At 37.4% G+C, this 15,182-nt stretch overlaps 3 protein-coding genes across 6 annotated transcripts in view; 2 read left to right on the forward strand and 1 right to left on the reverse strand.

Moving 5' to 3' along the window:
• LOC134750242 (flotillin-2) overlaps positions 1-15,182 on the reverse strand; it is a 470,025-nt gene that overhangs the window by 217,774 nt on the left and 237,069 nt on the right. The window lies entirely within an intron of this gene.
• On the forward strand, positions 629-4,065 carry LOC134749840 (glucose dehydrogenase [FAD, quinone]-like). The gene is made up of 4 exons (XM_063684839.1): positions 629-714; positions 1,269-1,422; positions 1,645-1,815; positions 2,283-4,065. The coding sequence occupies exons 1-4, from the start codon at positions 652-654 to the stop codon at positions 3,791-3,793; spliced, it is 1,899 nt and encodes a 632-aa protein (XP_063540909.1). The 5' UTR covers positions 629-651; the 3' UTR covers positions 3,794-4,065.
• LOC134750235 (glucose dehydrogenase [FAD, quinone]-like) lies at positions 7,213-12,832 on the forward strand. The gene is made up of 3 exons (XM_063685382.1): positions 7,213-8,790; positions 10,459-10,689; positions 11,399-12,832. Exons 1-3 carry the CDS (start codon positions 7,264-7,266, stop codon positions 12,212-12,214), a joined length of 2,574 nt encoding a protein of 857 aa, XP_063541452.1. The 5' UTR covers positions 7,213-7,263; the 3' UTR covers positions 12,215-12,832.

Here is a 15,182-nt window from a genome sequence, read left to right on the forward strand (position 1 = left end):
AAACATTTAATTTTTGGAACTATTTCATATTTATAGAAACGTGTCGTTGTTTTGCATAGATGATAGCACCGTAATCAATTTGAAAGAAGTGTTACTGCTCCTTTCATAACCTAAAGACATAATTACGCAAAAGCGTCTATAATAAAAAGCCGGAATCACGTACAAACTGTTTTCATCGATTTTTAGCTGGGACTAGGGTAAGTTATAGAAAATAAATCGGTAACCGATTTATGATTCTAAGATTACTTTAATTTTAATCAAATACAAATTTTACAAGTTCTGCAATTGTCGTGAGTGCTAAAGAGCGTCAAAAAAGCATACCCAACCATACTTTATGTTGTCTGGTAACTAATGTCGGACTACGAACTAATTTATTGCTGTGTAGGTACATGCAGTAATATTATTATTTTCATGCAATTATAGACTTCAGGGTCACCGTCGTGTGCTGTTGTTATTCCTGGCATCATGAGTTTTGACCGGTGATCGATGGTCTTACATATACCATACACCTCGAAATAGTGCCCATGTAGCACTACAGCTTTACCTACAATGCGTCAATAAATTAATCGTGTAAAAATTATAACGGCGTCTTCTGTCTTAAATATAAAATTAGAATGATTTTGTGTACAGGTCTGAATAACTGGAGACACCATGAGCGCCATACTTGGCAGGCCTGACTTCCTGGCCTGCATGGTCATTAACACTGCCATGAAGGTTGGTAATAATTGTCCCATTCAATTTTAGTTCTAGAAATTTATTTTCCATCCTACTGGTGTCATTAACCCGAGACGCCTTAGACATTCGTATGTATTCGTAATTCGTATGGCGAACGGCGTCACCGTCAAGCGTGAGTAACTTGGCTTAAAGACATCACCAGAGATTCGCAAAATGCAGTATATTATCGCTTTGGCCTAATCCATATAAAGTTTTAACCTTTTGGACGCGAATGACCGATATATACGCACCTTAGGTCCAACGCCAAAGACCGATTAATCCGTCATAGACCACAGAGCAACATAGACCTACATGCATATGGATAAAGTTCAATTTCAGTTTTGACACTTTGGTGACGTGGCGTCTGGATGACAGCTTTTGTGTTTGACACGGCGTCGAAAAGGTTGAAGGGTCCACAGTACTCACCTGCCGCCATTGCAGTAGTAATTGTCTATAGTTTGTGGCCGTTATGTTCAACATTTTTATTTCTTATTTTTAAGAAATGACTAGGTTTTTGTAATCATGACGAAATTTAAATAAATTGTATTTTCCAGACGTCATGCTACATTCCATTGTTGCTAGCGGCCATAGCCTACTTCAATTTCCACAAGTACGATGTAAAATACCCAGAAGGTTGCATTCCCGACATCGAGGAGTCTAAACTTCTATTTGAATACGACTTCATCATAGTGGGTGCGGGTTCTGCAGGTAAGTAATTACCTATGCCACCATAGATATTACATAAATTTAAACATTTGCGACATCATGCTCTGAAATCTGGAATCACAGTTCTGAGCAATTACTTAGATAAAGCTTTCTATGCAGGCCCCTAACGTTCAGACGTTAACTCGTCATGTAATTTATTCACACCCGTCACAGTTAATCGATACCCAACCGTAAGGCGATCACGGCTCTATCCTAATGTTTCAGGTTCCGTGGTGGCAAACAGATTATCCGAAAATAGAAACTGGAATATTCTTCTACTAGAAGCTGGTGGTGATGAGACTGAAATATCTGATATTCCTCTGTTCGCTGGATACTTACAAAAGAGTGAAATAGACTGGCAATATTCTACAGAGCCCAATGAAAACTGCTGTTTGGGTAAGTTCTATAATAGCGACCCGCCCCGGCTTCGCACGGGTTACACAAAACCTGTTTTATACTATGTAGTGTAGTGTCTGAATTATAAAACAAAATTTATAAAATAAAAATAAGTTGAAAATTCCCTTATACATTTTTTTTTGTAGGAATTGCTTTATTTACATTAAAACAATCCAATTGTTCTTTTCTTATTTTGTTTGTCTAGAAGACACTGGACGTTAACGCCTTTCTTTTGACTGTATAAATGTATGGAATTCGCAATATGTGCCTTGTTACCTGAATAAAATATTAAATAAATTAATAAATAATATTAACAAAGACACTACCTGTTATTAACCGTGGTTTATTTAATGCTTACAAAATACTTACAAATTACGGGCACAAATATATAGGGTTATTTTCGTGACAAGATATGTAGAAATAAACAAATGTTTGTTTATTAAATCTATTATTTATTTTGTTTACAGCATTGGAAGGCGGTAGGTGCCGCTGGCCCCGTGGAAAAGTTCTTGGTGGCAGCTCCGTTCTGAACTACATGCTCTACTTGAGGGGCAACAGGAGAGATTACGACACTTGGCAATCCTTAGGCAATAAAGGATGGGGATACGACGATGTACTATACTATTTTAAAAAATCAGAAGATAACCAAAACCCTTCCTTGGCAGATACTCCTTATCATGGCAAAGGAGGATATTTAACTGTATCTGAGGCTCCTTATCACACACCCCTGGTTGAATATTTCGTCGAAGCTGGGAAAGAATTAGGGTACGAGAATAGGGATATCAATGGTGAAAAACAAGCCGGGTTTATGATTGCTCAGGGCACGATTCGAAACGGCAGTCGGTGCTCTACTGCCAAAGCATTTCTAAGGCCAGTTAAAAAGCGTCCGAATCTCCACATATCATTAAACTCATTTGTAACTAAAGTGCTAATAGACCCCAAAACAAAAACCGCATTTGGTGTCGAATTTGTTAAGAACAACAAGATCAATCGCGTCAGAGCCCGGAAAGAAGTGATATTATCAGCTGGGTCAATTAATTCAGCTCAGCTGTTAATGTTATCTGGCATAGGGCCAACTGAAGAATTAACCAAACACCGAATACCGGTAATTCAAAACTTAAAAGTTGGTTATAACTTGCAAGACCACGTAGCTGCAGGAGGGATTAACTTCTTACTGCAGAAAAATGCACAGGAAGCAGTTAATTTTGAGTGTGGATCGTTAAGCACTATAATGAATTATACCGTTAATGGGACAGGACCTTTGACTATCCTGGGAGGAGTTGAAGGTTTAGCGTTTGTTAACACTAAATATGCAAACGCGAGTGACGATTTTCCCGATATCGAGTTTCACTTTCAAACTGGAACCACAAGTTATGATAAAGGAAAAGTGATAAAAACGATTCAAGGAGTTACTGAAGATTTTTTTAATGCAGTGTTTGCACCGGTCACTAAGCCGACGTGGTCCATCATGCCTATGTTGTTGAGACCATACAGCAAAGGTCGCATACAGCTAAGAAGTGCCGACCCCTATGACCCTCCCCTTATTTACCCCTATTACTTCACAGATGAAAACGATATGGATATAAAAACTCTGGTCGAAGGAGTGAAGATCGTGTATGCTCTGTCGAAAACGAAGGCTATGCAGTATTTCGAATCAAGATTTAATCCTAACATTTTTCCTGCTTGTAAAAATGTACCACGTTTCAGTGATGCGTTTTGGGAGTGTATGATCCGACAGTTTACGAGGACGGTGTATCACCCGGTGGGGACCGCCAAGATGGGCCCGTACTATGACCCCGACGCGGTGGTGGACGACGAGCTCCGGGTGTACGGGGTGGAGGGGCTCCGCGTCATCGACGGTAGCATCATGCCGCTCATGGTGAGTGGGAACACCAACGCTCCCATTATCATGATAGGCGAGAAGGGCAGTGATATGATCAAGGAATATTGGTTAAAGAAAGGAAAGTATCGACATTAGTGTAACATAATATACCTATATATGTTTGGGTGTTTAACTTTTGTATGCAGAAAAAAAAGTTGTGATATTCCCAGTATTCCCACTAATCGAGTCTCCCTAAATTAAAAACTGTCTACACTAAATTTCAAAGGAATCGAATAACGTTAAAAGGTTGCACTAATTGAAAATGTAGTGAGAACCCCATACATTGCGTAAAAATTAACTGTTGTAAAATATGTAACAAAATATAATTAAAGCCAGGATTACACTTGTAAGTTTTACTTACGTAAGTAGGGACACAGCTATACTACAGAATGAGATATGAATATCGTTATCTCATTCTAGCAAATAGCGTTGTCCCTGTCCCTACTAACGTAAGTAAAACTTACAAGTGTAATCCTGGCCTAACTGACACTAAAACCGAATGAAAAAACTGAATTTTGCGTCTAAACACTATAAAAGCACTTTTCCTAAACATTTAAGCATTTAAGAATTAGCTTTAAGTTTTCGTTGGGGACTGAAAATCAGCGGTCTCGCTGAGTCTCATCCATTTTACTGCACAAATATTTGTTATTCTATCGGATTTTTTTATTGTACTCTCAATTCATTGTTTTTTGTGTTGGTAAATAAACTAAATAAATATCTTTTTATTTTATTTTTATCAAGTAACTAAAATCCATGTTAACTACTAATTTTAAAATGTATTTATATGTAGAAGGTTCAGTAACAGATTTTTATAAATTACGGTCGTTGATATAATAAAATATACTTAGTTCTATGCTACCTGTGCACGCCGAATGCCACGTCAAGTCAAGTATAACGTGGTCATTGACACTGCAAAATAGGTGCAAACGCAAACTGACCGTGGTCAGACTCACTCAAGTCAAGATTATGTTCTGCCTCAATTCAAATTCAAACACCCACCAAAGGCATATTGCATTGATTTTTAGGGTTCCGTACCCAAAGGGTAAAAACGGGACGCTATTACTAAGACTCCGCGGTCTGTCTGTCCTTCCCGTCTGTCTGTCACCAGACTGTATCTTATGAACCGTGATAGCTACACAGTTGAAATTTTCACAGATGATGTATTTCTGTTGCCTCTATAACAACAAATACTAAAAAGTACGGGACCCTCGGTGGGCAAGTCCGACTCGCACTTGTCCGGTTTTTTATATTTTGTTACATGCATGTTGTTGTTGTTAATTTTGTTACAGTTGTATTAAAGGATAACTGTTTTGTAATTTTTGTATAGGTACGTTAAAGTCGTTGAATAGCAGCTATAAATAAATTAAAAACTTATTTTTAAGGCTACCTACCTATGTAATATAAAGTGTATTTATTTCGAACACAATACCTTGCATTGTTTCTACATACATAAACACTATCAATAAATACTATCTATCCGTGGGTCACGGCACAGATTCAAATCCATCCAACATTTCTTCAGTTTCAACGACGGTGCAGCCCTACCCAACCCGTCTACCTCTACCCTGTACTAGCGTCGTTTTCTTGTTGTTTGTCATTTCTGTTTTTTATAATTTTTCATTTTTGATAAATACATGGATAAACACTATCAATAATATTCAAAGGGCGGCCGATAGATGCAGTGATGACGAAAGCAGAAGACTTAAAAATAATTATAAATAATATATATATATATTATTATTTATAAATTTCGAGTAATATTTATGTATTTATAAGAAAAGACCCAGCAGTCCTTAAATCTAAGCTTAGGGCGTCCAACCTGCCTCCTGGCGTTTGCGATTTGGCCCAGCATGACTTGATGTGGGTAGGGTCCATTATATGTACATGGCCAAGCCAAGTGAGCCTTCTTTGCTTTAGGATTGCTGTTATAGAGTCCCCGACTCAGCCCAGAGAGACTCAGTCGAACCCGACCATGGCGACACAACACTCAAGTAGGTTTTTTCGAAAAAAAAAAAAACATGCTCCTAAGAGTGTTGTGCAGTGCTGCTCTGCTGGCGAGTCCCACACACCGTGCGTAAGTGCATTCCCACTCCGACAAAAAAAAAACTTAAAAAACTCTCAACTCGTTTTCATGTTTTTAGGGTTTAGTACCTTAAGACAAAAAAGGAACATATTGATTGGGGATGTACATACGTTGGCGTCAATCTGTCCGGTATACAGTCTAGACTCATTTTATCCATTTTAAGTTATGGGCACCTACTTAACATTGGATAAATACAAAAATATTATACTTGTAATGTTGTTATTATAATATACTTAATAGCAATCGTTTAAATGCCGCCTCATTCACAATTCGGGTCAAATGAAACAATGAAATGCTGTAATGCATTGTAAAAGGAGACAGTGCAGGATGCAAACGCAAGCACCATGCAGACGGTACACTACAGAGTACCATAATATACATAAGTATAGGTGGTACATTATAAATTATAACAAATTAGAAGCCTACATTAATTTGAGAAATAGTTACCTATTATTAGTAACTGTTGCTAAAACTAATTACTTATACCTAGTTAATTACTCCGATTCTGATGGAACTATTTATTAAGATTTTGATACTGTTTTTAGGGCTCCGTAGTCAACTAGAAACCCTTATATGTTATTATACCTATATATAGTTTCGCCATGTCAGTCCGTCTGTCTGTCTGTCCGAGGCTTTGCTCCGTGATCGTTAGTGCTAGAAAGTGGCTAGAAAGCTGTCATTGTGATTGACATCTGTATTTACAATTTATAAATAAATAGGTACATTGTTAAATTTGAATGGGTCTATTCGGCCTCAAGTATGCAGTTGCGTTCACGTTTCGGGATAATCGGGATGTATTTAATACCACTTGGTTTAATCTATTTTTGTGTACATTTTACTAAAAAAGATTAAACAGCCGTATTGGCACACAAAATAAAGTTAACAACATCAATCATGACGAGTGTTGCTAAAACTTTGATCTGAGTTATCGGATCTCCCAGCACCAAGCCTTTAACTTTATAAGCTCCACTTGCACCATCCCACTAACCCGGGTTAACCGGTTAAACCTGGAGTTACCATGGTTACCAGTACAATTTGACACTGGGTTAATGATTGAACCTGTAAACCCCGGGTTAGTGGGATAGTGCAAGTGGCCCTTACCAGTACAGTATATGACTTGTGTCGTATATTTTGTATTCCCGGTTGATGTGGACTTTATTTAATTTCTTGCAAATTAATTATATGTCTCTAAAGGAATGTGTAAAATAAGATTTCACTTTTTATTGATTCCATTAAATATCTCCAATCTATAGATCTTTTAGAGTTATATGGCGGTTTAGGTAGGTAAGTTTAGTAAATGATAATCTAACAAAAGAACTATAAATAAAAAACGGTATTACCTACTCTACTTACATTACCTACTCTGTGCAGTATGTATTCGATGACGTCATTGTAAACGGTGCAAAAATGACAAATCAATACCCAGTCCTTTAATTAATCTTTAATATCAGTGGTGTAACAGTGAACATCAAAGTATTCCACCATGTCGAGCAGCGGGGCGCCGTCCCTGAAGCCCCTCTTCTCCAACACGAGGATCATGTTCAGCCTGCTCCCGGGACTCGGGGCTATGATCATCTTCCGCATGGCCATCCATCTGTACAGACCGGACATCGAAGACGCAGAGCATCGCGTGAGAGACCACCCCTTCGAACATCTATACGAATGCTACGATTTCATCATAGTCGGAGGCGGTTCTGCAGGATGCGTTTTAGCCGATAGACTTTCAGAAAACCCTGAATGGAATGTGCTGTTACTGGAAGCCGGACAAGATGAGAATGTCCTCTCAGAGGTACCAGTGATGTTCCCTGTTCTTCAAACATCTTCTATAGATTGGCAATTTGTAACGGAACCTAGTGAGGAATATTGTCTAAGCATGGTGGATAAGAGATGTAAGTGGCCGCGCGGCAAGGTACTCGGAGGATGCAGCGCGATAAACGCGATGCTTTATATCAGAGGAAACAAACGCGATTACGACAACTGGGAAGCGATGGGGAACTCAGGCTGGTCTTACAATGAAGTCTTGCCATATTTCTTAAAATCTGAGAATATGGCCATTCCCGAGTACAAAGATAACCCGTACCATTCTACAGGGGGTCGGCTTACAGTTGAATATTTTAGGTACGAACAGCCAATAACAAAGAAAATTTTAGAAGCGGGCCAGGAACTTGGATACAATATTTTGGATGTGAATGGAGAGTATCAGACCGGATTTACACGATCACATGCAACTGTGCGTGAAGGTCTCCGATGCAGTGCCGCAAAAGCGTATTTAAGACCGGCAGCCAAAAGGCACAACCTACACGTAAGTGTGCATTCTTTAGTGGAAAAAATACTCATTGACGAACATAAACGAGCCTACGGAGTCAAATTTGTAAAACACGGAATTCATAAGATTGTAAAAACAAAAAGAGAAGTGATCTTATCAAGTGGTGCCATACAATCTCCTCAACTAATGATGTTGTCAGGAATCGGTGACGCCGAACATTTAAAAGAGCTAGGAATCCATCCAATAGTAAACCTCCCTGGTGTAGGACAGAATCTGCAAGATCATGTTGCAATGGGCGGCAACTCTTTTCTTTTTGATAATCCGTACACGAACGGAACTGATTATTGCTTTAATTTGAACAGCGTATTTAGTATTGGCAGTTTAATTGATTTTTCGATACATAAGTCAGGACAACTTTATAGTATGATGGAAGCAGAAGCGATGGCATTTGTGAACACCAAGTATCAAGATCCGAGTGAAGATTATCCAGATATTCAATTGTTTATAGCTCCAACAGCAGATAATATGGATGGAGGCATTTTTGGCAAACGAGCCAACGGATTGACGGACGAGACCTACGCGGAACTCTACGAGGATATTTTATTCGAATCTTCGTTTTCCGTCGTGCCTTTACTGCTGCGACCTAAAAGTAAGGGGTTCCTGAAGCTGAGGGATGCAAATCCTTATTCACCGCCGCGTATATATCCCAATTACTATAGTCACCCAGACGACGTCAAAGTTATGGTAAGTAGGATATTTCATATAAGAAATAAGTAAACAGTGACTAAAAACGTAGTACCAACGTAGTTTTAGTACTCAGAAAAATAATAGACCAAGTATAAATGTGTAGTCATCATTTGAAGGTCAGCATTTAGGTACATTTTACATTACCTCTGGTATACGTGTTTGGTATACATAGTAGTATTTCTATTTCTTAATAAATTTTTGTCGACGAAACAAATCAAAATTAAAAAAAAAAATGTCTTTTTTTCCTAGTTCAATTGGTATTACTTAAGATTCTTTTTACTACATACACTAGCTAGTAAATTTTCTCTTGATTGTTCAAAAACTGATGAGAAAGTTGCATTTTAATACACATGTGGGGCAAAGTAAAGAAATGCAAATTTCGAGTTGTTTTCTTAATGTTGGCTGGTAGAATTGATTTTTAAAAGATGATTTTGAATGATAAATATTACATTAATTTTGAATTGATTTGCTTTTATTTAGTTTGATATTTTATAGTTAGCATTTTCCTTGTCTAGGTGTGGTGAAATTTTTTGTGTTTCACTCGGTGGCAAAATTTGTTGAACCCTCGGGGCTTGGAAACCCTCGCAACGCTCAAGATTCCATTTTTCGAACCACTTGCTACGCTCGTTGTTCAATTTTGGAATCTTTCGCTTGCTCGGGTATTAATAATTATTAGCACGAGAGGTTAAACAACAACTTTGCCCCTTTGTAAAACAAATAACTATATATTTCATCGTTATAATAAACCGAGATTAGAATCAAGTTTCAATAAAAGTTATAATTAACCTGTTCAACGAAAACTATAAGTTAAAAATTGATCATCCGTATATATCCGTATGTATATACCTATATTTAGGTTCGGTGCGATATTACTAAGTTCACTTGGCCGTACCTATTAAGAACACTGTAGATGTTTCAGCTATCATATGCAAAAGGAGTTTGGTTTCACTACAGCTGAATGTGCTCAAAAGCCCTTAAGCTATATTATTGTCACTATATCGATATGTGTAAGATTGTACTTATTAGACTTTTCATCACACTTGCTCGAAAAAGATCTTATTTCATGCAGGTGTACTGAAGGACAAAGGCCTATATTGTTCCCGCGGGAATTATGGATTCTGAAAAAAAAAGCTATGTCACTCGTGAGTTATAGCTTTTTTTTATTATGTCACTAATTCATACGAACCAAATAGGTATAATAAGTTTTGGTGTGGTGAAAATTTTGGTGTTTCACTCGGTGGCAAAATTTGTTGAACCCTCATGCCTTGAAACCCTCGCAACGCTCAAGATTCCATTTTTCGAACTACTCGCTACGCTCGCGTTTATAAATTATTATATTTTTGTTTATGTTTTAAAATATTATTTGATTAATTTAATAGCCGTTTCAAATATTTTTACACAATTTTCAATTGTGGCTGAATGCCGATGGGTCTGTGCCTTCGATGTCTCAACTGCCAAAAAAATTTGAAATGGCGGACGAATGTTTGAAGTGTCACCGTATTTAAGATTGATTTCGCTTAAAATTTAGTTTTTTCTTCGCAAGTGTGATGAAAAACATTGTGTGTAACTCCGGGGGTAAGAAAATTGTTACTCGAGTCTTTTTACCCCCCCCCCCCCCCCCCGTTTCACAGTGTACTATAATATAATGCATATCTGTATTTCCAGACGGAGGGGGCTCGCATAGTGGCAGCGCTAGCCGAGCAACCAGCGCTCCGCCTCCTGAACACCCGCCCGAACCCCAACAGGACTCCAGGGTGCGCCAAACACGAGTTCCTCTCCGACGAGCATCTGGAGTGCGTGGCGCGGCACCACACGCTCACTATATACCATCCTGTGGGCACCTGCGCTATGGGGCCGGCGGATGATGCAGACGCCGTTGTCGATCCCAGGCTAAGGGTTAGTGTAGTTTTTGGTTTTATACAAGAAACGTATTGAGGTCACCAGGCCAGGCCCCTTTCTATAAAGTTATAAGAAACAATTTTTTTAAATCGGTAAGTGTTCAAAATCATGCGCCTGTCTAGTCCATTACATTCACATGCTTACAAAATGCATTACATGTAAGCTGAATCGATGGTTTTCACACGTAACTTGTCGTATCGTATGTTTTATGACAAATCTTCAATGTAACTTGTCGTATGGAAATATTGCACTCGTCATCATCGATATGGAATAGTGCAACTTGCCGCAAACGACATATGCAACGCACCCGTATTTTATTATTTATACTAATTGTTAATTTAGTTTTTTGCACCGCCTAATAGGTTGAATTTAGTTTTATTTCTCCACTACCTGAAAGTTGTCTGGAAGAGATCGCTCTTTAGCGATAAAGCCGCCGTTTGTTTACCTCTGTCTTTATGTATTATGATTTATGTGTTTCCTTGTCCATTTATTCTGAGGTTGTGCCTCCTGACGCATTTCCTTTGCGCTACGACATGGGATTCTACAAGAAGCGGGTATTTAGGGTCCTCAAGGGTCGGCAACGCTTAAGTGGCTCCTGTGATGTTGCTAATGTCCACGGACGACGATGACCGCTGCCCATCAAACGGCTCGTCTGCTCGTTTGCTATCACATAAAAATATCTAATAAATCATAATACATTTCGCAGGTGTATGGTGTTAAAAACCTACGTGTCGTAGATGGCAGCATCATGCCCAAGATTGTCAACGGTAACACCAACGCACCGATCATTATGATCGCAGAGAAGGCTTCGGATATGATCAAAGACGACTGGTACAATCTTCAGGATGAACTTGCCGGCTGCACCGTAGAACAGTACAGAGAACACCAATCGAAACACTCCGAGAACCAAGAACCTGCTAAAGCTGACCCCGATAACCAAAAACCTAAAGATGATTCCGCTAATGAAGAACCTACTAAAGTAGATCTAATTCGCCCCGATTTGTTCAATGAAACAAGTCATCTGTTCCCCAACCTACCTAGTGATACAAATTATGCTACGCGTAAAACCAAAAACGAAAACAAAAGTCCTGCGGCTCGTGAAAACCAACCAAAACACAAAGAACCTGATATGAAAAGTAGTCCCACCAAAGTCAACTTGAACAACATAGACCCAGTGTTGCAGTTAGTATATCCACCTGAGTATTTCGTGAACCAACCGACCAAGTATAACCTTCCGACGTTTCAGCCCTACCCATACAAACCTGCAAATCTGCTAAAACCCAAGAGACCGAATCACCGATTGCTACCACATACCAACCCATTTAAGTGGTATAAACCTACATACTACCGACCAACGCCATTAAAGAGACCGTCCCTTTTTATTAATCCGTACGATTACCCGATAGTAAAGGAGAAGAAGGAGCCATTTTATGAGACAGAAGAAATAATAACGCCCAAGGGACAGAAGAGTTGTAGAATATGGTTATATTATGATGGCGTCAAATATGAAGTAGCCTTGTAGGTAATATATGAGTTGGAAAAGTGCATAAATAAATTTTAGAAATAATTGATTGCTGTTGAACTAAAATTACGAGAGCAATATTAAATACTTCTTAAACTTGTGCCCAGAAAGTCACACAATACCATTACTACGAGTAGACGGAAAACTTGGTTGCAACATTAAATATAATCCATTCACACATAATATAAAAAATCTAATCCATTTATTTTATGGTACGAACGCTCAGGGTAGAGATGCATACGCGTTTCGCGATACGCACGGTTTAAGAGTGCACTTTTTTATTTAGAAATCAGCTTCACGCGGTCGCGATTCTCAAAAATGAGGGAAAGAGAAAACGTGTACTTTTTCATACTTCCTCATTTTTTGTTTATTGCAGTTATATATTCCCGTATTGTGCTCACTAAAATGTATCTTATGTATCACGTTAATTCGTGGCATTGCCACTAGAACGCTACACGAGCGCACTTAACGGCGCAATTTACTAGCATTAATAAAACTAAGTTATTTTGCCCCAGTGTAAAACGTGGCTTACTCGACCTAATCCCAGTTTTTAATAAGTTAGTAAATATTTAATTAGATTATGATCGTTTTATATTAAACAATAAATTATTCAAAATATTTGCATCTTTTATTCGTAACCGATTTTATCCAGTTTATTGCGCTATCTTAAGATAGTTTTATAATGAACACGAGGTAAGTGCATTCCATTTGTAAAGTGGGTATGCACTTTTGCAGCTCGCTGTGCATATCCCTATCTATTCATTACGGTGTAGATACTTGGGTCAAAATTCTTTTCGTTGTCTTGTTTTTTGTCCCCAAAAAATGTGACGGAGTGAAGCTTTTTGTAAAGCCTCACGGTTGCGGTCAACCACCTGCTCAATTCCACAGGGAAGTGTTCTCGGATGTACCCTATTATTGTGTTACATAAACGACTTGCCTAAAATATTCGATACAAATATCAAGTGTGTTATGTTCGCGGACGACGTTTCCCTGCTACTTAATGGTACTGATAGTATTGAGTGCAACAAACAGCTTTGCCACACGCTCCTTACCGTTCAGAAGTGGCTCGAGGACCACAATTTAGAAATAAACCTTAAAAAAACAAAAATTATGCAGTTTAAACCCATCCAAAAGAAGCCCTTAGAGTTACAATTAAAAGTAAATAATAATGAAATTGAAGAGGTTAACGAATTTAAATTGCTAGGAATCACAATAGACTCCAGTTTAAACTGGAAAATCCACATTCAAAATACCAAAACAAAAATAGCTACATATACATACGCGCTAAGCGTACTTAAATCGAACACGAACCTTGAATCTGCGTTGTCTGTGTATTACGCGTATATCTACTCGAGTCTCCGTTATGGTGTGGTCCTATGGGGAGCTAGCGTAGACTTGCCAACTTTTCGTCATGCAGAAGAAGTGTATCCGCATATTAGCAAATATTCATATTCCTAATAGCTGCCGCCCCCATTTTATTAAACTTAATTTGTTAACGCTGCCTTCTATATTTATAAAGGAAGCGGCCCTCTTTGTTTGAAAACACCCAGATCTATTCCCGATAAAACCGGAAACATCAGAAACTAGAAGCCAATATAAAAACAAATTACTCCTACCAAAATCTAACTTGGCTATCTTCAAAAATGGGCCACAATATAATTGTATTTCAATTTTCAATAAAATTCCGGACACTATTAAACTTGAACCAAGTGACAAATTATTTAAAACGAAATTAAAAGACATATATGTTAATTCACAAATGCTATTACTCAATTGAGGAATTTTTAAATGATGAAAAGCTCACGAAGTAAAATAGCGCAAATACTTATAATAAGAATTTAAAATACTTTAATTTATTTATTGTGACATTGAATTCAAATTATGATTAATTTTATTTTTTATTTTACTTTTACTTTTACAATTGCCAAAATCTGAATGTATGGAATGTTATTTAATTTTTTATCTTTTATCACTTTTACAATGTTATTATTCGATGATTATTATTATTATTATCTTATTTTATTTCTTTACACAAATTACGGTAGATATATTATAATGAAATGTTTTAATAGGTATTAGATAGTAAGTTAAACATTGTTGTTGTGCCCTAACAGGGTGTCATGAATTTACTAACTTTATTTGTAACACCTTATTTTATGTATCATGACTGTGCAATAAATGAAATATGAAATATGAAAAAAAAGGGTGACAACTATTTTTTATAATCTACAGCTAGAAAGACATGCAATAGCACACAACTTTATTTATTTATTTATTTATATTTTAATTTATTAAAAGACAAAAATAGAAGCGTGACGGACTGGTCAAAAACAAGACAACGAAAATAATATTGACCTACTTAAGGTATTTGGTAATTGAGTAAGTGTGGCTGGCCTTGACATTGGGGTCTGTTTACAGTTACACATTGATAGAAGTGTTTATTGCGAATTGTTGTTTAATTGCAAATGGATGAACTCAGATAAACATTAATCTATGTGTTGTATACAGACCCACACGTAAAGGCCGGCCACACTTATATCCCACAGCCACACTTGCCCGTATACACCTTACCCCTTAATAATAGTCTATTATTTCCTATTTGGAAGTTTAAAAAACTTTTTTTTAACAGGTGTATTTTTTTATTATTATATATCTCATATCTTTTTTAGGTTTCCATTTTATTGTTAGAAATTGCACATTTTCTATCTATTTAATTAGATTTACTTATAAAATTCAAAATGTGTCAACAACCCTATTATTTACGATAATAATGATATCAGGATGCATATTCAGAAACGTTATTTCGTACCAATACAATTTTAATACAAGTGCATCCTGCTCACTAGAAGATTTTAAAATTTTGATGATGAGGCAGGCACAACAAGTCCATGAGTGTGAACGAAGCGCACCTCTTCCTATAAGGGGTATAAAGGTTACTAATGTATTACCGAATTTTCTTTGCCAAATT

Source organism: Cydia strobilella, chromosome 19, assembly GCF_947568885.1.
Source record: "Cydia strobilella chromosome 19, ilCydStro3.1, whole genome shotgun sequence".
NCBI lineage: Eukaryota > Metazoa > Arthropoda > Insecta > Lepidoptera > Tortricidae > Cydia > Cydia strobilella.